This window comes from Nesoenas mayeri (genome assembly GCF_963082525.1).
Source record: "Nesoenas mayeri genome assembly, chromosome: 15".
NCBI classification, from domain to species: Eukaryota; Metazoa; Chordata; class Aves; order Columbiformes; family Columbidae; genus Nesoenas; species Nesoenas mayeri.
The window spans coordinates 4,112,211-4,136,701 of record NC_137559.1 but is presented as its reverse complement, the minus strand read 5'-3'; the positions used below and the strand labels follow the sequence as shown (position 1 = coordinate 4,136,701).

Here is a 24,491-nt window from a genome sequence, read left to right as displayed (position 1 = left end):
AGTCCACTGGGGCAGAGCAGCAGCAAAGGGGGAGCAAGAGGTATGTGGTGCAAGTCAGAGGGATGATGAGGTTGACACCAGAAGGGGCTGCAGGTCTGGTTAGTGGCAGGAGAAGCAGCTGCAGGTCTGTCTCGCTGCGGCTGAGCTCTCCTGTGGTTTTCAGGAGCCAGATCTCCCTTTGCTATATCAGCCCTTTTTCCCGGCCCCTGTTGCCAGCAGGTCGTGGGCACCAAACGGGTCACCTGCTGCCTTTTTTAATTTTGGAGCATTGTTAGTGGGTAAGACTGAAGCTTTTCAGCTGAGCCCTGAGGTTTGTGTGCGATAACAGGCTTTACATGGAGATAAGGATGAGCGATGGCCTGGGGGGAACTGGACAGTGTCCATATTCCCTGGCTGCTCTCAGCCTGTGGTTTTCCTTCCTCCTGGTTCATCCTTTTCCTTGTGATGGGCTGGATTTTTCTCTCAGAAAACCTTGATGGAGGATCTGGAGGCTCCAACTGTCTGTGTCTGCTTTGCACCAGCTCTCTGGTGTGCTGAGCCCTTTCCATTTGTTTCTTCTGCTCGGTTCCCTGGAGCTGGGAGGGTACAGGGTGAGGGAGGCAGGGAAAAGGGATGGCACCAAAGATGAAAGAGTGAAGAATTGGTGTGGGACAGCAGGAGACATAGGGGAGCATGCCATGGTGCTTGCCTGCTGCTTTCTGTAAGCTGCCGGATTGGAAAGACACAATCAAAGGTTTTCCCTGTTCCTCCACCCGTGAGATGCGGTGCTGGCTCATTGTCGAGATCCGATGTTTTTCTCTGAAGATGCTGTGTCATGAGAGCCATGGCAGCATCCCTGGGGCATCCTGGGATGGTGGAAAAGCTCCTCTCTCCTGTGTTGCTGTCTCAGAGCAACTGGATGTAACTGGGGAAAAACACGGTAAAAATAGCAGGTGAGCTTGTTTGGTCTGTTGGATGTAGGTGTGCGTGTTGGTTTAGGCAGGCAGAGCATGGTCAGGGGCTGTCAATGGCGGACAGACCTGTTCTGACTCCTGGATCCCCCCAGATGAATTTGCCACATCTGTGGTGAGATAACAGACCTGAAGCGTGTAAATTGTCCTTGCTTGGTCCCCGGTCACCAGGATGCAAGAAACTCCAGGCTGTGGGATGACATCGGGGCCTTCCTTGTGCTGTGGTGTTTCTTGCTGTTTTTTTTCTTCCCTGCGTAAATTCAGTTTTCAGGGCAGGTGCCTCTTCTGTCTTACATCATTTGCAGAGATGAAATCACTCTATGCCTACCCAAAAATAAACTGGAGGGAGAGCAGTAGAAAGCTTTTTTCTTTTTAATAATTGCATTAGAAGCAGAGAGGAAATACTTGTCTCTCTTGCCAAGTTTACAGATTTTTTGGGACACCTGGAAGTACTTGTGTTACATCAGTTTGGATAGAAAAAGTTTCGGTTGACTCTGTACAGCTGACAATTAAAAAGTCAAATGACTCTTTTTCCTTCCCCAGACAGGAAAAAAAAGCTAACGGTGTGCCTCCTGTCAAGGTGATCTATTCCAAAAATGGTTTGAGTTTTCTATCCCATCAGGAAATTATCACCAGCCAGTGACATCAATTCCAAACAGGTTTTAGTTTTTCATGGCTTTGCCTCTGGGCTGTGACGTCCAAGGGAGAAGCGTTGCTCTGGGTACCCGCTGGCAGGGAGATGGGCACAGGTGATGGTGGTTCTGCCTCCTTCTTTTTCTCCGATTTTGTGGTTTTTAGCATGCTCTTTGCTTCTCTCTAAGCACTGTCTCCTTTGCCTCCTCCCAACAGTTAAGGCATTGGGGCTGGGATTGCTTCCAGACCTCAGTGTCGTGATGCTTTACCAACATCTGCAGCCGAGTCGGTGCAGCTCGTGCTGGTCCCACGAGATGGCTGGTGGCCACGGGTTTCACGCTGGCCATGCACCCTGTGGACTGACCGGACCTGTGGTTCCCAACGAGCTGTGGTTTGGGCTAATAACCTGTCCCAAGCATTTTCCCACCACTGCCTGTCCTCTCCTTGGTGGGTCCACGTTGGCGTTATGCCGCAGCCGAGTTTTGGCATCATGGAATCAGAATAGTTTGTATTGCAAGGAGCCTTCAAAGCTCATCTAGTCCACCCCCTTGCAATGAGAAGGGACATCTGCACCCGGATCAGGCTGTTCAGTGCGGTCTCTGCTGCTGCTTTTTTGGGGAGAGAATCCAGCTGGAGTGATGGATGCAAAGGACACGGTCTCCAGCACTGCAGAGGATGCTCTGCTGTCACCTTGGCTCGGTGCCTGCTCCCCGTGGCCATAACCACCTTCACACTGTGGTTTTGCACCAGCTCTGGTGCAAAGTGGCACAATAGCGTGTCCTATAACGGCACAGTGCAAATACCAGCTAGCAGGTGACTTTAAGCTTCCTGAAACCAGTTTGCTCTCTACTTGTGTGGGATTCTCAGAGGGCAGCCTGTGTGCTCCGCCTTCACGGGGCTGCAGGATACCAAGCTGCCACCTTGGAACAAAACACAAAATTGAGCCTTTTTTTCCAGCCCTCGGGGTTATGCAGGTAACCTAAAAATACAACTGGGACGTCACTGGGCGGTGACATCCTCCCGGAGCTGCCGGCAGAGCCGGTGTGGCTCGTGGTGGTGTTATCTGGCTGGTGCATGGAGCCCGGGTGCGGCTCCGGGCCCCGGAGGTGTCAGGGCCAATGTCACCCTCTGGCCATTGGTGCCTTTGGCAAACGTGCCGTTCCCAAATCCCTCACAGGGTACCAGGAGGTTGCGTTGGTCTCACGCAGCCCCGGTGTCACCATTGGTGTGACATCCCGCTCTGTTGGAGGAGACGAGCCCCGCGTGGTATTGGTGACTGATTGTCCTCAAAATGAGAAAGATGCCCCTGTTCCCTTTCCAACTGGATTTGGTTCAAAGGCTTTGTTTAAAAATAGAGCTGCCGCGGAGTTTCCAGGCTGCGGGTCCCGTGCATGGCGCGGGGACATGGGGCTTTCCCGTGGGACGTGCACCTCGTACGTGGAAAAGCGAGTGCGTCCCAAGCTTGGGGCAGCGGCTGCGATACGGCCCTGGCCAGGGAAGCTGCTGCGATTCCCGGTCGGGTGGTGAGGAGCAGTCACACTGCGCACCGTGGCATGGACCTTTCTGCGGCCAGAAGAAAAAGGATTATCTTGTGAAAATTGCCTCTTTCCCCTCTTTTTCTTCTTCTTTTTAAGATGCTTTTGTGAAGCTCTGTTTCACACCATCCCTGCTGCTCGGGCACTGAAACCCGAAAGGGCTTATACAAAGGAAATGGTGTTTCCTATCCCACCCGCTGGATTTAGGGACTTTCTACTCCAGAGCAGCTCTGACTTTGTGGGTGTCTGTAAAGAGCCTTGGAGCATTTTATGTCTGGTTCAGGGAACTGGCCCTCAAGCCAGAGGGTTAATGACGGGGATACAAGGCAGCATCGTTCACCCCCGAAGTGCTGGGGACAGGTGCCGGTGGCTCTTGGTGCCATCTGCTCTCGCAGCTCCTGCGTCAGCATCCTTTATGTGCTGATGATCTGTGCCTGAAACTATACCCTGGGAGTGGAAATGCGCCTGAGAAAATATCTTCTGCTGTCCTTCTGAGGCTTATATAAACACTATTTAAAATTAGAGCTGCTCATTATGTTGGTATGTGCATTTACCTTGACCTCTGACTTTTCAGCCTACAAATGCGTATGGCCCGGCACAACCCGCAAGTTAGGGAACAGCTCAGGAGCGAACCGGAGGCATGTTTTCTATAATTAGTTGAAGGTAAAGAAGCTGGTACAGTATCTCCCCTTCAGGCTGACAGGGAAATTGAAAACAAAGCTGCAGCCCATCAAAGCCAAGTCTGTCTTTGATCAAGAACTTCAGCGCTGGCTTCTGCCACCGGGTTTTGAGGGAAAGGGGAAGAGCAGTGATACTTTGCTGTGACTTTTCTTGCATGTCTTTGCAGGGAAATTATTCCCCCCCATGCTTTCTTCTTTCTCTCTTGCTTTTACCAGCCAAATCCATGCAGCAATTTATATTTTGCCACCAGAGATGCCGTCTCAGTTGTCACCCTGGAATAGCTGCTAAGCTCTGTGCCGGTATTGCCATGGAACAATATTTCTACTATTTGTTGTGGTAATAGTTGTTAGTGGCAAAGCAATTAGTGTGTCACCTGCAGCACAAAGAAATGTGACCTCGTTCTATCCCGGCATCCCCTCGGCGCCCAAACTGGCGAGCGTGGGCTTCCCCGTGCTGCGGTGACAGGGACAGCGGGGCTGTCCCCAAGCCAGGGCCGCTCCGGTGGGCTGCGTGGGGAGGGGGACGGAGGAGGCAGGAGCGGCTGGGTTGGAATAATTGAATTTATCGGAAGAAAACGCGTCCCAGCGGGATGCGCTGTAGCAATCCGGAGCTTCGGTGGCTCCCAGCGCTGGATCTGGCTCCCCCCCAGTTTCCTGTTGACGTCACCTGCTATTTCACCGCTGCAGTTTTTACAACTGTTGAGCTTTTCAAGGGTAATTGGAGCCGAGACCGGCCAACCTCGGCAGCTGCCGATGAGGGAACACAGCGTTACGTTCCTTATCTCCCCCGGCTCGCCTTCCCCGCTGCTCCCACCAGCCTCGCAGACCCCCGGGAACCGGGGATACTGGGCGAGGAGAGCTGCGTGAAGCCAGCGAGTTATCCGGGCCGTGCATTCCCACCGAAAATAATCATCGGTGCTTGCAAGAAGTGCCGTGGGCTGAATCCCGCGGGATTTTCTTTGTCCCATCCCTCTGTTCTGCCAGGCGTGCCAGCGCTGTTCTTCATTTCTGAGAAACCATGGACAAGAAGCAAGGTACATGTTGCAATGTCCAAAACACGTGGTGGGGGAGAGCAAAGGGCCGATTCCGGTGCTAAACGGAGCTGTGTAACTTTGTTGGGTCAATCCGTAGCGTTTTACCTCTTTCTCCTTGCTTGGGCGGCGGGTCGGTGTTTGCAGCTGAGGATCTGATTCTTAAAGCACTGGAAACTTGTGTGTTTTGTGGGGGGGTTGAAACACTGGCATCTTAATTGTTTAAAAAAATATCAAATCTAGCATAGCTAAAGGAAACTATTCGGAGGCTAAAGCCAGCTCCTGGCTCCGGTTTTGGTTGCATTCCCGGGACGCAGAGTTTTCCAGCAGCTCTGGCGTGGTCATGCCCTGCAAACAAGGCAGTTGTGTTGGAAAGGGGGTGCCCCGGCAGGCAGGAGCTGTGATTCAGCACAGGCTGACAGGTTCTTTTGGGGCTGCAAGGGGCTTTTTCTGCAGTGTGGATTTTTCCTCCTCCTCGCTTGCCTGTTTTGCAGAAGTGGCGAGCGCGGGGCGGCGATGGCCCTCGGGAGCCCCTCGCTGCAGCGGGACCCGGCGGGTCGATGAGTGACAGCTTTCGGCAGGTTGAGAGCTCTTTTTCCATTTCCACAGATAGCTTTTTTTCCACTCTCAACGGCGGAAAACAGCACAAAGCGTGCCTGTGAGGAGCTGGCTCTCGTGACCGAAGCAACCAAATTCCCCCCTCTGCTTTGCACCCTGCCCTTTATTTCTTTCCTTTTAAAATTTCTTTTGGTGCTTTTTTAATCGCAGCTCTTTCTCTGCAGCAGGGCTGTGGTTCCCCCTCCAGCCCTCTGCCCCTCGGATTGAGGAGAACCGGGGTGCATCCGAAACATTTTCCCCAGCACTAGCAAAGCAACACGGCTCTGGAAGGAGCCTCCTGTGCCAACCGTCCCCAGGGCTTCACCTGGGGCTGGAAGCAGGCAGCAGAGAGGTTTAATTTCAAAGGTTGGCTCAGGCAAAGAGCTTTATTTACAGTTCATTAGATTGTCCTGTTCATTGCTCTCCGCCCAGGCCAGCGGAGTGGGCAGGATAAACCTTCCAGGGAGGGGTGCAGCTTAATGGGACTGAAGTCGGTGGTGGCAAAGATGAGGATTCAGATCTTGAATTAAGCAATTCCAGGAAACGTCTGTCAGTTCTTATCTGGTGGAGATTGTAGCATGAGAAAAAAAATAAATGCTAGGGTTTTTTTTTTCTTTAGGAGGAAATGGTTCCTTTCTTACCATAAAGGATGCAGTTGCGTGCCTGCAGCATCACGTGGGTTACAGTCTCGTCTGCACCAGGAACTTCTGTCAGCTAATTTTCCCTGCCCGGGTGCAAGGCGTTGTGCCACATGTCCCTGCGGCCGGCAGCCCCTTCCACTGCCCGGGGCGCTGTGCTGGCTGTCCCGTGTCCCCAGGGCTTGCAGCAGAGCCCTGGGGTACCCAGGACATGTCCCCAAGTCGCCTTGTCCCCCTGCTGCCTCTTTGCTCACGTGGAGGGATCTCCAGAGGGGAGCTGTGTTGCTTTGTGCTTGCAGCCACCCCTCCTGCAGGAGCTCAGTGCCCTGGGAAACCGCAGTGTTTCCAGGATTTTCAGGTGACATAAACTGTTCTTCACGTTCCAGCAATTCCTCCTGCACTGACTCTAAACGGGAGAGACGGTGCCGAGGCCGCGGCGGTGAGGAGGAGCTGACAGCAGCCGCCTGCGGGGGCTCAAAGCAAATGCTGCCCTGCGGTGTGGGACAGAAGGGCTTGGGTTGCGAGGTCTTGGCGTGCCCATCCCACTGCCTTTCTGTTCCTTGCTTTTTTCCCCGTGGGGGGAGATTGCTGGGCAGTGCAATAGTGGGGCGGCTCTGCCTGCCCTGAGAACACTGTGCAGAGCTCCAGGGCTGCTCGGTGCTTGCTCTTTTTTTCCGGGCTGTGCTCAAGGGGAAGCGCCTGCCCGCTCCACCTCTGCCCCGCCAGACCTGCGTTTGCAGCAGAAGTTTGCAGCAAGAAACCCGTGGCAAATTTTGGTAGAGCCATAACAAGCAAATCCAATCTCTGCCTTGGCTCCCCGGCTGCAGGGCAGCATCTCTGGTGATTTTACTCCTGCAGGTGTGGGCTGAGCTGGGTTTTCCAGCAGCGTAGGTGGCCCAGCCAGAGCCTGGGAGTGGTGGCAGAATATCTCCGGTTTAATTGGTGCTTTTTCAGGTTGGAGCCAGGAAATGCTTTTTGGGGCTGTGGGTGACAGAGTGGGAAGGGGATCATTGCTGACCCCGGTAGTATGATTCGGGGAAGTCATAGGCAGCAGTCTGGGGGTGCAGGGAAGGGGGCTGATGTGCAGGATCCCCATTATAGCAGAGTTCACAGGGGATGACCAGTGCTCAGAGATGCTAAATGTCACTCCTCTATGGTGCAGGGGGTTTGTAGTGGGGAATTTGCCTGTCCCTTTGCTGCCCCTCCAACCTGTGCTTGGGCACTGAACAACGTGCCCCATTGATTCCCGACCCCAGACCAGGTGCTCCCAGCTCCCTCCAGCCTTGCTCTTGCAGCCGGGGCTGCAGAAGGGCTGACAGCCCAGCCTGCGGCCGCCAGGCTTGGGGACATGGGGACTCTGCTCCTAGCTCGTGAGTCACCGGCCGGCACTGCCCGGGAAGCTGGCGGCACAGAAGGCGCTTTGTGCTGGCTGTGTGGGGTTACTATGGCAATTGGGGAGAGGGAGAGCAAACAGATTAAGCAAAATAGCAGCCAGGATGGGGGGCATTTCAGGGCTTTGTGTGAAGGTCTGGTTGGTGGCTGCTTGTGGGGCGGCTGTGTGCAAATGCTGTTTGCCTTTCGGAGCAGGTCATGGATAGAGATGCTCAGTGCCAGGCCCAGGTGAGCAGCAAGCTAAATCCATCCCCCTGGATGGGATGGGATGGGACATGTGCCCACAGGGAGCTCCCGACCTTCCTGGGTGCAGAGGGATGCTGTGAACCCCATTTTTTTAGGCTCCGTGGTCGGTCCCCCATCCTGAGTAGCGAGAGGCTGAGTGTGGGAAGAGATGGCATTTCTGAGTATGTGGATGGCGTCTTTCATTTGGCTCCCTTTTGCGTTTGCTCCTGTCGTCGCTCATCTTTTGCAAAGTGTTGCCAGTGGGTGCGCTGGGGCGTTGAGAGCTCCCCCTTCCAGCTCTGCTGGGTGGGTGGTGAGGAGGGGAAGCTTTGCAGGCTCACGAACTGGAAGCTGTGATCGCTGTGACATGGTCAGGCCTCCAGAGACAGTTTCCAAGCCAAGCAGGATTGATTTGGGGTGGAACAGCTCGCTGTCAGGTTTTGCCAAGCTGGAAGTTCCCATTACTCCTATAGCTCATGGGAATTGTGCTGGTACCAGACCTTGGGGAAAGGTGGCAGATGAGGTGGGGACACGGGCTGATCGGTGCCGATCCCCTCAGCAGGGATGCTGCTGGTCCCGCCATTGGGACCGTTGCGGTGTGTTGCAGACCAGCTTTCCCCTGCAGCCTCAGCAAGGTTTGTGTTTGGAGGACGACGGGACTGGAAAAGTGCATTTCAGGCACCTGTCTTAGCTGAGACACCTAGGGCTGGGAAGGGAAGGATGGGGTCTGTCTGTGCTGCCAACAGCTGTGCCTGTGTCGTCCGTCTGTCTCGCTGCTGCGGGAGCTCTCGTGTGCTGCATCTCCAGCTGAAATCCCGGCTCCTCGCCTCTCCACTCCCTTTCCCAGCAGCGTTCAGAGTGCTGGACTTTGTCCCTGTGCCTGTTCCCAGGAGCCAGGCGGGTCAGAGCCGTTTCCAAGGGCTGTCCAAGGCCACACCGAGCCGCCTGCTCCCAGCCTGGTGCCCAGACCACATCTCGCTCTTGGTGCTTTTTAATCTCTTTCCCAGGTCTGCGTGGCCAAAAGCATCTTTAGCTGCAAAGTGCAGCTGTCCCCTTGTCTCTCTGGGGAGGTTCAGGACTTTAATGCTCTCAGCTGTGTCACTTCAGCCCCTGTCCCAGCCCTGCATGGTCTAGGGTAGGTGGGTGAGCTGTTTCTGATGGAGGAACATCTGGGGCTTTGGTGCACAGCCTGGGGCACGCAGCACTGCGGGGAGCTGATTCTCAGCCCTGTGCAGGTCTCCTCTGCCCATTCCTGCCTGCTGGCTCCCCGTGTTTGTTGTCCCTTGTCCCTGTAGTGCCATCTGCCAGTGTTTGGCCAGCCCTGGGCCTGCCTGAACCCCGATTCCCTCTGTAGTGATGAGGTTTGTTCTCTGTGCCATTTGGAGCTGGGGAGGAGCGGGAAGAGCATCTTCTCGCCAGTCACTCCTGACGGGGGGTCCTGCCTTGTCTAGTGGGGTCTCAGCCTCTGCAAACCTGTTTTGTGGCCAGTTCACTCACTACTGTCTCTTGTAGTCAAAAACTCATGTCTGGCTTTGCCCTGGTTTCCCGTTGTTGGGTGTGGGGTGTCCCCTCTCCTGCTGGGACTGACCCTTTGGTTTTGCTTGAGATTTGGTGGTCCTCACCCCCTGTGCTGGGGGGCTGTGGGGCAAGGAGGAACCTGACAGGGAGCATTTTTGGGAGCATCGCTAATGGCATGGGGACCTCTTGTGGCTGGAGAAACGGGGATAAGGCCAGGCTTTGCTGGGCTTGGTTCTGGCAGCCCTGCTGCCTCCCTATGCCTGCAGCACAGCCAGAGTTGCTCACCTTGGGCTGTGTGAGGGTCCACAAGAGACGCAGGCTGATACCCGATGGGTCTGGAGGATGAAGGCTCAGCCTGTCTCCTTTCTCTCTTTCAGATTCCAAAGGATCCTTGGAGCCACACAAACCAGGTAAGCACCAGGAAGAAATCGCAGCTTTAACCCATATCCTGAACATAAGCAATTAAAATCCCCAAAGAGAGGGCGCTGTTAATGGCCATGAAGGGTAAAGAGTACGTTTGGGGTGTCTGAGAGCACTGCAAGGTGGTGCTTGGCTGCGAGACTTGGAAAATGGTCTCTGTCAAAGCACCCCTGGGTATTTCTGCAGGCAAGTGCCCAGCAGGGCCATTGAGACCTACCTGTGCTTCTGGCTCTTGCCTGGAATTTTGGGCAAATGGGCGTGAGCACTGTGACCCTCTTGTCATCTTGTTGTAGCTGCGCAGCGTGGGGATCCAGGCCCTGCCTGGTGGCTGGAGGCAAGAGGATGCTTGAAGGAAGCAAAGTAAAAATGCCAATTGCTCACGTGTGCATCTTCTCTTCCAGTGAAAAGCAAGAAGAAACGGGAACTGAGGATAACATGTGTCCCCATCAAACAGCCTGTTGCCAACACAACGTGAGTGTCTCTGCTGTTTAAAGCCAGCCGGTGGTTCTCTGGAGCTGGATCCAGGGAAATGGTCTGTGTAGACTTTACAAAATCAGGATAGTTAATTTTTTCTCTTTAGCTCTATCTTGCAAATGATGAGAGGGAATGACACACACATGTGCACACACAAACACGGCGTGTGTCTCTCTGTGTAGTGCCCGTTTGATTTGAAATGGCTGAAAGGTAAAGGCTGGGAGAGTGCTGGGGGATTCTCTTCGCTCTGCTTATGCCTGTGCTGATGTCAAAGGGCAAAGACATGGTGGAGGGAGCAAATGTGCCCAAGGGAAGGAGGAGGAGAGGTTTTTAGTGCAGGGAAAGGGGTGATGGCAGCAGGACCATGGCAGGAGGAGGGGATGAGGGTTGGGGGATGCTCTGCATGGCAGGTTGTCTGTCCCCTGACCTGTGCACCAGTTCAAGTTGTTTGCAGTTCCTCGCCTCGATGCAAGAAGGACATGGACGCCTTGTGTTGTTGTGCTGCTCGGTGTCAGGAGCTGGTGCCCAGCAGTATCTCAGGGCACTGGAATTTCTCTCTGCCCTGTTTGTTTCGTGCGGCTGATGCTTGTTGTGCTGGGGGGGAGGAGAGCCCAGGGTAGCGTCACTTGTTTGACAAAGACCAGATGGCTTAAATTTCACTTCCATGGTGCTGTTCCAAAACACCTTGGGCTGCATCTCCATTGCTGAGCCTTGTTTGCTCTAGAAACCCTTTTGAAAGACCCTCTCAGTTCTGGGAAAGCAGTAAAATCCCTGAAGGGGAAATATGGTTACCTAAAACCTCAGATAGATAGGGCAGAGCCAGGGGAACTCCCCCATTAATACTGTGCAGCTGTATGTGCACACGCCGAGCCCTGCGCACAGCAGCCGCCTCCTTTCCCCCATGGCTGCATCTGTCTGTGCTCCTCTCCACGTTTGAATTTCCCCTGGAGAAGGCGTCGCGCCAGCGTTTGTGGAGCACTCGCATGCCCGGAGTGCTCCTGTAAAGCTGGTGCCAGCTCTCCCCAGCTCCTTTGCTCCACACTTTTCAAGGCGCAGCACAAATATTTGCACAGTGCGAGGTTTTGCTGCGAGCCTGATGTACTTCCTTGAAGCTGGAGGTGGTTGTATTTGTCTGATGGGAACTGAGAAGCCGAACCAGTTGGGCAACCTCCATTCTTGGAAGGTCCCAGGGGATGGGGAGAGCAGAGAAGCGAGGCACGAGGGCCAAAAAGCTCATGGTGGCTCTAAAAGTACCCTGCTGCCCATAATGGGAAGTGGGCAACGATGAGGGAAAAGAAAAGCCATAAAGGAAGACTTTCGCCTGCGCGGCGTTGTGCAAAGCGTGCCGCTGCCGTGCTGCCCGCGCTGCCTGAAACGGGCCCGCGAGTGTACACAAATGACTCACAGGTGAGGAATTACCTGTTGTTCCCTCGGCGCGCGTTTCGGGCTACGTGGCCATCCTCTTACAACACCTGCCTGTCAAAACATGACAGCTGAGCTGCTCTGCTGCAGAAGCGTCTCATCCCACCGGTCTCGATTCCTCAGGCTCGTCTCCCGAGCGGGGATGGTTTTGTAGCTGGTGGGGTTGATGCATGTCTCGCCTCGCTGGCTCTCGGGGATTTTCACTAGCTGGATACAGCGAGTGCCTCGTGGGTGTGGGCTGGGGTGTTACTGGTACGATTAAAGCATTTGTGAGTGTTTGGAGGGGGCTGGTTTGAACCCACAACAGCAAGGTATGGTGGAAGGTGGCGGCTGAAAGTGCTCGAAGGAATGTGAAACCTGGCTCTGGCCAAGATGGGCGGTAAGGCTGGATTTTCTCCTGACTCTTTCTCTTTTTCTTGCAGGCCCCCGAGGAACTTGGACTCCAGGGCATTCATTACCATTGGAGATAAAGTACGTGTCAATGTGGTTTCTTGTTTGCTTGCTTCCGATTTTGTTTGCCCCTCTTATGGAGGGTTCTATGGATCATGCCTGACAACCTGCCATCAAATCATAGAATAATTTGGGTTGGAAGGGACCCTAAGAACTCATCCAGGCCCACCCCTGCCATGAGCAGGGACATCTTCACCCAGGTCAGGTTGCTCAGAGCCCCGTCCAGCCTGGGCTGGGATATCCCCAGGGATGGGGCATCTCGTGACATTTTGGAGTGCCCCATCAGAAGAACGGTGCTGTCCTGGTGTGGCCTCATGGGCTGCATCTTTGCAGGGATGAGACATCTCACCTTTCCCCTGTGCGTATTTAGAGCAGTGACTGGTAGGGAGCTGAACATGTCACCCTGCCTGCAAGATGGATGGCATCAAAGGCTGGGTGGGCAGTTTTGTCCCTGGTGGGTGATCACAGTGGCCCCACTGGCCACCTCGGTCTGAATGCCCAGACCCAGCCCATTCACCTTAAATCAGCGTGGCCTCACTGTGCTCTCCAGCTGCCCCAGACAAAGTCCCTTTGTCCTGCTGACCCACAGGGCTATGTCACTGCCTGTGGCCCAGGAGAGGCTGGGCATGAAGCTCTCAGGCTCTCCAAAGCCTTTCCTAGTGACCTGATGAAAAACGCTGCTAGAAATAGCCACTGTCTCTCTTTTATTTCATTCTCTCGTTACGGGCTCTCCTGGGGCTGCATAAGGCTGTTTGTAAGGGAGCTAAAAATACTGTGCGGTGCATTGGATCAGCCCTATGTCAAGCTGCTTACCTTCCAGGCTAGGAGGTGGCTTGACTGGTGTGATCTGGGCACCTTGGTGCAAGGTTTTAGGGTTAGGGAACAGATAGGAGAGGAGAGGAAGCTTTGGCTGGGTCCAGAGAACAACCCTGATGCCTGGGTCATTTTCTGGCCATTGTGTTGTGTGTATTAATAGCTCGGGCAGAGATGCTGTGTGTAACAGCCAAAGCATGGCATGTGCAATGGGAAAGTGCTGTAGCTTGGGGAGAGCTCTCTAGACTCGCTTCTTCCCCTGCTCTCCCTGCACTGGTGTTTGCAGGAGGGGTCTGATCCAGGTGTTTTTGTAGCGCTGCGATGTGGTATCGAGGAAGAGGGCTTGGGCAGAAGGCTGGCTTTGGGCCATGGGGATGGATGGTGACCTTGGGCCCATCAGATCCATGCAGGTGATGCCCTGTGTCCGCAGTAATGGCTCAGTATCCCCAGGGGGAGCACCAGCATCACCTCTCGTTGCTGGGCAGGCTGATGCTGGTTCCTGGAGCATGCTGGAAACCGCCAGCTCCTGGGGAAGCCTTAGGGTAAATGCCAGGAAATTAAAAATAGCGTAATAACCTGAGACAACTGCAGAACATGTGTCTTGAAAAGCACCAGCAGATCCTTCCTGGAGGCCCCTGTAGGAGCCTGCACTGCTCCTCTGGAGCTGCCCAGGGCGGGGGGTTGGACATGTCCCCCCAGCCCTGCTCCCGTCTCTGCACCCACCGTCCTGTCCTGCCCAGGAAAGGGCCGGCACCTTCCTGTGCCGGCAGCGCATAGCTCAGCGCTGAGCTCAGGCTCCGACCGCCCTTGCTCCCGCCTCGGCCGCCTGCCAGCCACATCTGGCTCGAATAAACGGAGCCGGAGCTGGCAGGAAGGTCCAGCGGAGCTGGTGGCTGCTGGCTGCGCCGTGGCCAGTGCCGCGGGGAGGTTGCTGGCCAGGAGCCCGGCAGCCACATCTCCCAGCTTGGCTTCTTAACACCAAAAGCTGTTTCCTCTCTGCTCTGGGCATAGCTCGCATGCACACGCTATCCGGTGTTTCCCACCCTCACTGCCTTTGTGGCTACTGGGGCGATTTGGCATCCTGGTATTATTTTTTTGTTCCCTGAGACCGGAGGAAAACTGGAGGCTGGATAAAGCCTGGCTAAAGAAGGCCTGTGACTTATTAGGAGCGATGAACGCAGCATCCAAAAATAGCCCATGTCTCACTGGGTTTGTGCCCTGCCCAGCAGCGCCGGCAATTACAGGGTAATGCGTCTTTAGGGAAACTTGTTTGTGGGCTGTGCAGGAGCTCGCGGGCTCCCTGCTGCATGGGGCACTCACTGGCTGAGCACTGGTGATGGGTTTTTTCCTGATTTGAAGTGAGATTTAGTTGCATTCCCATGAACTCCTTCCTTTTTAACAGGGCCTTTTCTGATAGATTCAGGATAGATACGAGGAAGAAATTGTTGATGCTGGGGGTGGTGAAACACTGTCCCAGGTTGCCCAGATAGGTGGTGGGTTCCCCATCCCTGGAGACATCCCAGGCCAGGTTACAGGGCTCTGAGCAACCTGAGCTGGTGAAGATGTCCCTGCTCATGGCAGGGGTGGCACTGGGGGAGCTTTGAAAGTCCCTTCCAACCCAGATTGTTCCACGATTCTATGATTGTTTGTAAATGCTCTGCATGAACGAGCTGCAAGCGCTGGACCTCTGCTGATGCCCTTGGTGAAAAGTGTGCTGGTGTCTGATTGGGTTTGGTTTTTTTTGTCTTTCTCCCTAAAGAACTTTGAGGTGGAAGCCGATGACCTGGTGGCAATTTCGGAGCTGGGCCGCGGGGCTTATGGTGTGGTGGAGAAGGTCCGGCACGCACAGAGCGGCACCATCATGGCCGTGAAGGTGAGGAGAGCTGGTGCTGAGCGGGAGGGAGGTTGGGATGTGCAGCTCCAAGGGAGCGGAGAGACTCTGCGGAACCCACCAGTCACAGCAAAACGGGGACAGTCTTGTCCCAATTTTGTAGCCTCTGCTGTCCCTGGTGGGGTTTGGCTGTTGGAGGATCTGTGCTGATACCAGCTGGACACTGTGGGGTTGTCGAGCAGGTTCTGAAAGCTGGGTTGGTGCCTGCAGGTAGATGGTGTGAGGTTTGGATGTCAGAGTCTGTCCAGGCTGCTGGCCTGATCCTGCACTGGCTGCAGAGCTTGTCAAGGGTTTGTCTTGCATCTGGAAGATGGAATCTGGGCATCTTCTGGGGTGCTACCGGCTGCAAATTAAGCCCAAAACGCTTGCCCTGGTCTCAGAACCACAGGTCCTCTGAGACAGCTCAAGGGATAGTTGTATTGTCCCACCTACACCAAACCCTTTTTCTTCCATATTTGTCTCAGAGGATTCGAGCGACTGTGAACACGCAGGAGCAGAAGAGGTTATTGATGGACTTGGACATCTCCATGAGGACCGTTGACTGCTTCTACACAGTCACCTTCTACGGAGCCCTCTTCCGCGAGGTACCAAGCCGCTGGATGGCTGGTGGGCTGTGCGGCACCTGCAGCCTGTGCGCTTGCTCCGAAGGCACCAAACTGTCCCCAACCACCTCTGCTTTCATCAGCCCAGCTGGGCTGTTGGAGGTGCTGCCATGATTTAAAGGCTGGCCTCCTTCAGGCAGCGTTGAGCAGGTCCTGTCCCTCACTTCCATGGCAGATGCCCAAGCGCATTGTCCGTGGCCCAAACTGACTTTGGGATAGACCATCGCAGGTAGTTTTGGTGGTACCTGGACATCTCTGCCCATGTGCCAGTGGTGCGGCCAATAGTGGCTGCATGGCAGGGACCTTGACCTGCCCTGTGTGTCCCTTTGTCCATCTGTCCCCACCATTCCCTTCAGCTCCCAGGGATTTCCAGGGAATTCCTTCTCAGCTGCTTTCTCTCTATCCACAGGGTGATGTGTGGATCTGTATGGAGCTCATGGACACCTCCCTAGATAAATTCTACAAGAAAGTACTGGAGAAGAAGAAAACCATCCCTGAAGACATTTTGGGGAAAATGGCCGTGTCTGTGAGTGCCTCTTGGATTCTTACTTGGTTTTGTCCATCCCCTGAGCCCGTTGGAGGTCTCGGAGGCCTGCAGCATGTGGAAATGGGTGGTGTGTGACTAACAGGTACCCTTTTGCTCTGTCCCCAGATTGTACGAGCTCTGGAGCATCTGCACAGTAAACTGTCCGTAATCCACAGAGGTATGTGCTGGATGGGATCAGCATGATGTGGCTGGAGGTGTCCTTGAAATAAGTTATGTGAGGACTCCTGCCTGGGAGATGCATGTTGTGCCCTTCTGGGGTGGGGTCCAGTGGTACTTGGGACCGTGGTGGACAGATCTAGATGCCCAAGGCCTGTTCCTGAGATGTATCCTTCACGCATCTGCTTGCATGATGTTGTTCCCATCCTCCTTTCCAGATGAAGGGTCGAATACAGTAACTGAATTCCTCACTACCTGCATTTTTATGGGCATCTCTGTCTCTCTCTGAGTACAGAGGTACCTTGAACGCAGCTCAGAATCCCCAAACCTTCCTGGCTGGGTAGTTCTAGCAGGGTGAGGGCTGAAGGATACCTTGCAAATCACTGATGGGAATTGTAACACTTGGGTTCTGTTCTTCATCCTGATGTAGTTCCTTGTGTAGCTGTGGACAGATCATGATGAGCATGGGACATGGTGTCCTAGCATGGGACATGGTGTCCTGAGAACTTGGTAGTGGAAAACTTTAAGAATCGTCTGGACATATAAATCTCTCCTGAGGACCTGGGCATTAACTACTTTTATTTCAACCTTTTGACCTGCCTTGTTAGAGAGGAGTCCTGTTCTGTCTGGAGAGCATGGTTTTACCTGTCAATGAGTTTTATTGAAATAAGAGAGCGGTGGGGTTGTGTCTCCCTTCTCTTGTGTTGGGTCCTGCCTGGTCCTCTGCCAGCTCGGTGCGGAGCTTCCCATCTTGTCTCAGGCTCTGTGACACCCCTGCAAAAGCCCAATCTGCTCTTGTGTTTTCTCTCTTAGATGTGAAACCTTCCAATGTGCTGATCAACAAGGAGGGACACGTGAAAATGTGTGACTTTGGAATCAGCGGCTACTTGGTGGACTCGGTTGCGAAGACCATGGATGCCGGCTGCAAACCGTACATGGCTGTGAGTGTGGGGCCGGCAGCCTTCAGCCTTGACTCAAGGAGGCTGCTGCTTAGAAATCAGTCTTGGTTTACCTCTGTCCTGAGACAGAAACCAGTTCAGAGTGCTCTAGGCTTCCTGACTCAGCAGAGTCCCCCAAGGATGGGATTACGCTCCATTTAAACTCTGCTGTGCGCGTTAATCCTGCAGCAGACTCTTCCTTTGCCAGCTTCCATTCGCAGCAGGTTAAAAGACTGGCCTGGTGTGTTTGTTGTGGTGGTTGGAAGGACTGCTCCTTGTTGGAACTGAGGCTTTTCTTGGCAGAATCATTTCATTTCATCCTCAGATCAGTATGAATTTCCCCTTGCCATCCATGGCATCTGTGTGGGTAGTTCTTGCTGCTGGGGCGGGGATAATGCTGCAGGGGTAGTACAGGTCTCTCTCAGGAGGTGGATAGGAGAGTTTTTGTAGGTTGTATGGAGCAAGATGTGGCTTTAATCGGTGCTAGATTTAACCTCAGACTCTGCCTCCATGGGGACGTGAGCCAGGGGAATCTGCCAACCTAGGTTTTGGAGCCAGAGGTTTGTTCTGTGGGTTTTGCACCGAGAAAATGAAATAGAACTGTAATACCTTTTGTTTTTTTTGTTATAGCCGGAAAGAATAAACCCTGAGCTGAACCAGAAGGGCTACAACGTGAAGTCAGACGTCTGGAGTCTGGGGATCACAATGGTAATGCCGAGGGATGGGGCTTGCAGCCCTGGGGTTGGGATGGGGTCTGTGTGGTGGGCTCTGACCCTGCCGTGGGTGGTGGCAGCTGGTGGCTTCCCCGCTGGGTGACTGCCCAGCAAACGGGGCTGAATTCTGGGTGTGAGAGCTTGAGGCTTGAGATAAGTTACCCAGAGCAACAGGGCGGTGGTGCTGTCCTGTGCACACAGGGGCACCTCACCCCGGGACAGGTCACGGTGAGCCTGGATGTGCAGTCAGTGTTGCTACCGCTGCAGCCGCTCTTGCCAAGTTGGCTGGCAAGCTTGCCAGGAGATAATCCATCTCCTGCCTCTTCTCTTTTCTCCCTTCCTGCATGTTCCTGCTGGATCCTGGGAGATACAAACAGGCTTTTTATGTATCATGACATGAGGAAGAAATCTTTGACACTGAGGGTGGTGAGAGCCTGGCCCAGGTTGGCCAGAGAGGTGGTGGATGAACCATCCCTGGAGACATCCCAGGCCAGGCTGGACGGGGCTCTGAGCAACCTGAGCTGGTGAAGATGTCCCTGCTCATGGCAGGGGGTTGGACTGGATGAGCTTTGAAAGTCCCTTCCAACCCAAACTATTCTGTGATCCCCACGCGGTTCCCTTGTACCCCTCCACTTTGTTGCACAGAGCACTTCTGTCGTACAATTCTAGCTTCAAATAGCTCCAGTTGGCTCTGAACTATTTTGATGTGGATGGCAAACTCCTGGGGGACAATACCTGGATAACAATAGGCTTAGTTGGGCATCCAAGAGTCTGGCTTTTAATTGCTCTGCAGTTCTGGAGTCAGTGGAGCGGGGTTTGCTGCAGCTGGGTCACAGCCTTGTATGCAACCCATCCCATGTTAGCAAAACCTTGCGGGAGGATTAGGGTGAGTTCACCTATCCTGCTGCTGTGTGAGGTGTTCAGCAAGTCCTGCCTGCAGGGTAGCTCAGAGCAGCCAACAGGAAGGGGAAATAACTTTTGTTTCCAAAATTGCAGCTGCTCAGGATGGTTTATCTACCTCCTGCAAAAAACAGATCTTGCAGAAAGCAGCTGAAATCTTCTGGTGCCAGAGGATGAAGGAAATCCCAGCAACTGGCCCCAAGGAGGAGCCGCCTGGAAATCCAATTCTCACTTTCCAGGAGACTATCTTATGATTATTTTCAGGAATTTTTCCTGCACCCTGTTAGCTGTGACTTTTGGTTTGGGTGCTGCATCCCTGCGCAGATCTCTTAGCAGATATCACCTCTTTGCCTGCTGGTGTTGTCTGCAGTGCCGAATCCGAGCCCCTTTGCTTGGTGTCCCTGTGCCAGAGCAGAGCAGAGCTGGCTGGAAATGTAATCAGTTCAGCTTTCCTCCCAAGGTGCAGGAAGCTGTGGGATGGGAGATTGCCTGAATGACGAAATCTCGAACCTTTCCAAAGCTGGATGGGAGAGAGGACCTTGCTGAAAGCCTGCCAGCCTGCAGCAGAATGGAGCCACAACCTGTCCGATTCCCTCTAATGTCTTCCTCCTGGGCTGCCTTACTGTTCTTCTTGTTTGTTTGATTGTTTTTTAATTTCTGAAGGAGTTTGATTTCATAGCAGCTGGTTTTAGGGCCATCAAGTTAGCAGGGCTAATCCAGGCATTTCTGGGCTGGTGGTTTCATTCTGTTTTCCAGCAGCAGGAGCTGAGCTCCCTGAACCTGAGCCCAACATGATTGGGGCAGCTGCCTCTGCCTCGTGTCCTTTCAGGTTTCTCATCCCATCCCACCCTGCCAGGCAGGTCTTGGAGGTCCTGCTGCCCATCTGGAGATGGGACCTGGCCCTTGGCATCCCTGGAGGGGTTTTAAAGACATGTAAATGAGGTGTTTAGTGACAGTGCTGGGTTAATGTTTGGATTCATTGATCTTTAGGGTCTCTTCCAACCAAAATGATTCAATGAGGAGAGTGCCCAAGAGCTGTGATGGGCTTTTTCCAGCTTGAATGGGTGATGGAGCAGAGGTGACTTGTAGGAAGGACCCAGTAATGGAAGTGGCTTGGCAAAGATCTTCTTCAGTGGTGTTCTAGCACCTGTTTTTTCTTGGGTCTGTGGATTTTTGTGTGTCTAGGTCATACAGTACTAGCCTGAAACCCACAGGCTGGCTCATGGAGAGCAAAGCACTTTGGAAACCAGTGCAGAAATAGTGTGCTGTTATTATCTTTTTAAATAATCCAATTTTACATATCTTTGGTGGCTTCCTGTAAATGCATTAATATGCTGAACCAACCTCAAAAGGAAGTATTTTTGGCCTCTGGGTCTTTGTATTAAAAATAAAAAGAAGCTATGTGACCCAAATTGAAAACGGTTTGTAAGGAAAGAGGGTTTTCATTCTGAATGTGAGCTGGCTGCAGAGGCCAAGGTAGTCGGGCTGCGTGGGGTCGCGCTCTTCACGATGTCTCATGTAATCCTGTCTCCATCCCCAGATTGAACTGGCCATTCTTCGCTTCCCGTACGAGTCCTGGGGGACGCCCTTCCAGCAGCTCAAGCAAGTGGTGGAGGAGCCGTCGCCCCAGCTGCCCGCCGATCGCTTCTCCAAGGAGTTTGTGGACTTCACAGCGCAGTGGTGAGTCTGCGTCGGGGGCCGGTGGCTTCTCCCAGCCTGGCTGGAGAGGAGCCCTGATCCGTGGGGCTTGGAGCAAAGCCTGGCGCTGGGTTTGTCATCCTTTTGAGCACGGTTCTCCCCACTTCGCCGTACTGAGGTTGGTGCTCGGCCATGGCAGGAAGCGCTGCCCAAACTGGTTTTGCTTTCATCCTGACTCACACAGGCTGGGTGAAAGGTGCTGAGGTTTCTCTTCCCCTTTTGCCGTTGCTGCTGCTGAAATTTTGGTGGTTTCTGGCAGAGCAGCAACGAAACGAGAACAAACCCCTGGCAGCGTCTGGGTGCCTCTGGGTGAAAGCTGATTTGTGGTTTTGTGGGTACTCCATACGATAGCTGCTTCTCTTGGGGTGTCCCTCTGCTCCCCAGGTGCTGCTTGGAGCTGCCAGAACGGGCTGACCCATTAAGACAAGGCTCAAACAAGTCTTGACATGGTCTGCTCGCCCTATGGGATGGTGGGAAACCATCTCCTCTCCTTCCCTGGTTTGTTCTGGTCTATGCGGACAAGCGGGGCTGTACAGGGCAAACTGCAGCGAGCTGCTCGGCTTGTTCTTTTGGTGGCAAAACACTCTGAGTTGGCCTTTCCCAGTTACCTGCCTGGCCGCTTCGCTGGTGGTTCAAACCTGCTCAGCCGAGGAGGGAGAGGAATGGGTGCTGCCCATAAGAAGGGTGTCCTGTTGGTTGGGAGGGGAGAATCCCCTGTGACCGACCACACACAGCGAAAGAAAAAGATCCTACAACTTTTCTCTCCTGTTTTTTTTTTGTCTTCTAGCTTAAGGAAGAACCCTGCCGAGAGAATGAACTATTTAGAACTTATGGTAAGCGTGGAGCTGTTTCTCCTGGTCTTTATCACAATGCATTTTGAAAGTCGAATGGTCCAGCAGGTCCTGGGGCAATGGGACAACGGAGCTTGTGGGTGATTTATCTTTTCAGGCACGGAGCGGGATGGGTGTAGCATGTCTAAGGTGGAAGGGTGTGTTTAGTTCATGGGCGGTAAGGTCAGGGTTTCTAGGTGTTTTTTCCCTCTGTCCTTATCTGCTCTTGGTGAGTTTAGAGCTCAAATGGTGATAGTGCAGCTGCCAAGGTGGGAGACCCTGGTGGAGTTGAGTCTAGAAACACCAAACCTGGAGGTGTTAGTTTAAGCTAAAGGGTGGTGTCTGTGGGAACCTGGGGAGGAGGCTGGTGTCACCTCTCTCCCGGCACCTTGCCAGCTGCCGGACATCCCCCGGGACCTGCTCTTGGGTTTGTCTGTCCCTGAGTGTGAGCTGATGTCATCTTGGTTCTTATTGGCAGGAACACCCGTTCTTTACCTTGCATGACACCAAAGAGACTGACATGGCCTCCTTCGTGACAGAGATCCTCGGGGACGACTCCTAACTCGACCTCACGGCCTCGTGCAGCCCCTCCATCCTGGCTCCCGTGCAGAAGAGCGAATGAGGACTTGAGTTAGTGGTGGTTTGCACAAACCGTGGGCATCTCCGGCCCCATCTGGCCTCGCGGTCTCTTTTCTCTTTGCCCTGAAAATGAAATCCCCCAGGATGAGCCTTTTGAAGCCGACACTTTCCCAATGAAGCCACGGAGACCGAAGCCAGCGTGTCCCACCCAGGCAGAGGACGGTGTCCGTGGGGTCTGAGTGGGGCCAGGGCAGAGGCTGCCTGAGGGCACCTCCTTTTCCCCGCAGCCCCGTGCACAGCGCAGTGAGTTTTTCTTTGCTGCCTGGGGAAGGCAGATAGGAAAAAAACGCTGCTGTGCTTGTGTCCTCCCCTGCCTGCCCAAAGCCCCTTCCCCAGAGCCTGGTCTCACCTTCCCTTTGTGCCTGGTTCCCTGCCCCCAGGAGCCCACACATCTTTGGCATCCCACTGCTCACACCAGTGGCTGTTTTAATGCCTGGCTCCACATCTTAATGACCCTTTGAGGCAGCACCGGACCAGACGTCCCCCTCCCTCAATCAATATGCTGCTCCTTTTGAGGGGGTGGTAAAAAAAAAGGCATTTTTTGATGAGCCCACCTTGACGCAAGCTGCAACCCACACTTGAACCCACGGGACTCCATCCAGCGCACAGTGCTCCCTTCCCACATGGGCATGAGGTGACATGGGGGGTGACAAGCAGGTCCCAGGGCACTGCCTCCCTCCCCTCCAGCCCTGGGCTAAGAGGATATGTCTTCCCCCTGGGCACCTTAACGCCTTTTGCAGCCCCCACCTCCACCTTCCCCGGCTCTTGGAGAAGATGTTGCTCCATTTCCCAACCTGTGGAGCTCACGTAAGACCTCGCACTGTGACACCCGCTCGTTTCGGAGGCCGGACTTGCACCCCTTATGTCCCAAACTGCCTTCAGCCCCCCCAGCTGCCACCGAGGCGTCAACTGAGATCGAAACCCCAGCGACTCGCATGGGGGCTGCCGCCACTTGTACATTTTATGTCTATATATAATGGACTTTGTAACATGTTGCCTAGTTTTAATCTAACTTGCTATAAATTAAAGCCCTTCTGTGTGGGAGGAGGGAGGAGCAGTTCCTTCTCTGCTAACAAATCCACTGTGAAAACCTGATGTGTTCCCTCACTCTCCCAGCCTGAACGTTCTGCGAGGAGCTATGGGAGCAAAAGGAATTTCTGTCTTCTACTGTATGTGATCACGGGATAAACGCACCGGCTGTGGATTTTGTTGGGTTTTTTTTTTAAAACAGATTGAGTTTTCAGAGGGATTTTTTTTTTTCTTTTCTAATATATATTTGCGTGTGTGTATGTGTGTGCACAATTATATATATTATATATTTTTAAATCGATGAATGTGTGAACGTCTATGTGGCAAGCAGATTTGGTGAAATGGCTAGCATTTTTCTGGCTCAATTTGGGGTGATGGGGGAAGGGGTCACTACAAGACACCCTGGCCTAAGACTCTTTTTTTTTAAAAAGAAATGCATCTATTTTTAAACTGAATCTTTTAAAAATGTTGGGTTTTTTTTCCCCCTGAAATTCATGCCCTGGAGGTGTGGATTTTGAGGTGCGTTTCCAGTGTTCCCCACCCGATGAAGAATGTCCCCCTAAATTCTTTGCTCCCCATTCCTGCAACCTGGGGTTGGTGGCACTGGCTGCTCAGCATTTATTTTCATGAGCTGCTCCTGGGGGCAGCTGCTTCAGGGCAAAAGGGGTTTGAACCTTTGTGCCCCTGTGCTGGCGCATCATGTGCCAGCACTTTGCCCCTGTCTCCGCTCCCATCCCCGGCAGAACCAGCCCAGGCTGAGCTGGACAAACGCTGTTCAGCTCTGGGCTGACCCCCCCACACCACCTCTTCATGTAAAATAAATGATTGTTCTTCACATGTCCTTTCTCAGTCCTGCTCTGCAAACCACCTGGCGCTCTCTAGGGCACCCGCACCTTTCCCTGCTTGCTCTGACAACTTTGCAGCTGATATGTACAATTGTTCTTTATTTTTTATTTTTCTTTTCATAGTTGGTTACTTTGGATTATTTCTCATTTTGATGTTGAGCTTTTGTTTGTCCTTTTTTTTTTTTGTTTGTTTTCCCCCTTCTCTCCTTGTTTTGACCCCTTTCCCCTTCCTGTGTCTCACCCTTTTTGGTGCTTTGGGGAATGGCGATTATATATGGTCTTTTTGGGGGGCTGCAGTTCAGCTGGAGCAATTCCTGACATCAGGGGAAAGGGAACATCTGCCCTTTCAAACCCTGGAGAGATACCTCTGGCGTGGGCTTGGGACCCTGTGGATAAAGTAAGATCTGCAGAAGGGGCAAACACAAACACAACCCCTCCCTGTGCCATCTCTGCTGCACTCCACACGGGTCCTACCTGTCCCTCTTCAGCCTCTCACCTGTCCCTCTCCATCTGACACTCTCCTGTCCTGCCGTGTCCCCTCTGCCATGGTGGGGGGGTGTAATGCCAGCCCCGGGGGCACCCAGCTCATCCTTGTGGTGGGTGAGGAATTTAACTTACAGCAGAAGCCCCTCTAGCCTTGTATTTTTGAGAACGGTCTGTACCCATTAAACCCCGTCATTATTTTCAATAAAATTCACCCTCAAACCTGCTTCTTGTTGCTGTTTGAGTATCCCCGTGGGGCTGCTCAGGGGTGTGTGTGTTGGGGGGGGTCCCGTCACCCGTGTCCGTTCTCATACCGCGGGGTAACGCTGGGCCTGATTCGCGTTTGTACGAGCCGGGACCCCCTGAGCAGCACTCCGACCCCCCGGGAGCGCTGCTGGGGGCACCCCGGGCTCTGCTCAGCCCTTGGGCCACGCAGGACGGG

At 53.6% G+C, this 24,491-nt stretch overlaps 1 protein-coding gene across 2 annotated transcripts in view; it reads left to right on the top strand.

Moving 5' to 3' along the window:
• Positions 1 to 24,258, top strand: part of MAP2K3 (mitogen-activated protein kinase kinase 3) — a 33,224-nt gene extending 8,966 nt beyond the window's left edge. For both annotated transcript variants that reach the window (XM_080353655.1, XM_080353654.1), the window contains exons 2-13: positions 9,577 to 9,609; positions 10,021 to 10,090; positions 11,938 to 11,986; positions 14,538 to 14,651; positions 15,134 to 15,253; positions 15,681 to 15,797; positions 15,924 to 15,975; positions 16,788 to 16,915; positions 17,543 to 17,620; positions 20,066 to 20,205; positions 21,011 to 21,056; positions 21,532 to 24,258. In XM_080353655.1, coding sequence (XP_080209781.1) covers positions 9,577 to 9,609; positions 10,021 to 10,090; positions 11,938 to 11,986; positions 14,538 to 14,651; positions 15,134 to 15,253; positions 15,681 to 15,797; positions 15,924 to 15,975; positions 16,788 to 16,915; positions 17,543 to 17,620; positions 20,066 to 20,205; positions 21,011 to 21,056; positions 21,532 to 21,615 — 1,031 coding nt within the window. In that variant the 3' untranslated portion in view covers positions 21,616 to 24,258. The remainder of the gene's footprint in view (positions 1 to 9,576; positions 9,610 to 10,020; positions 10,091 to 11,937; positions 11,987 to 14,537; positions 14,652 to 15,133; positions 15,254 to 15,680; positions 15,798 to 15,923; positions 15,976 to 16,787; positions 16,916 to 17,542; positions 17,621 to 20,065; positions 20,206 to 21,010; positions 21,057 to 21,531) is intronic.
• The last annotated feature ends 233 nt before the right edge of the window (positions 24,259 to 24,491 follow it).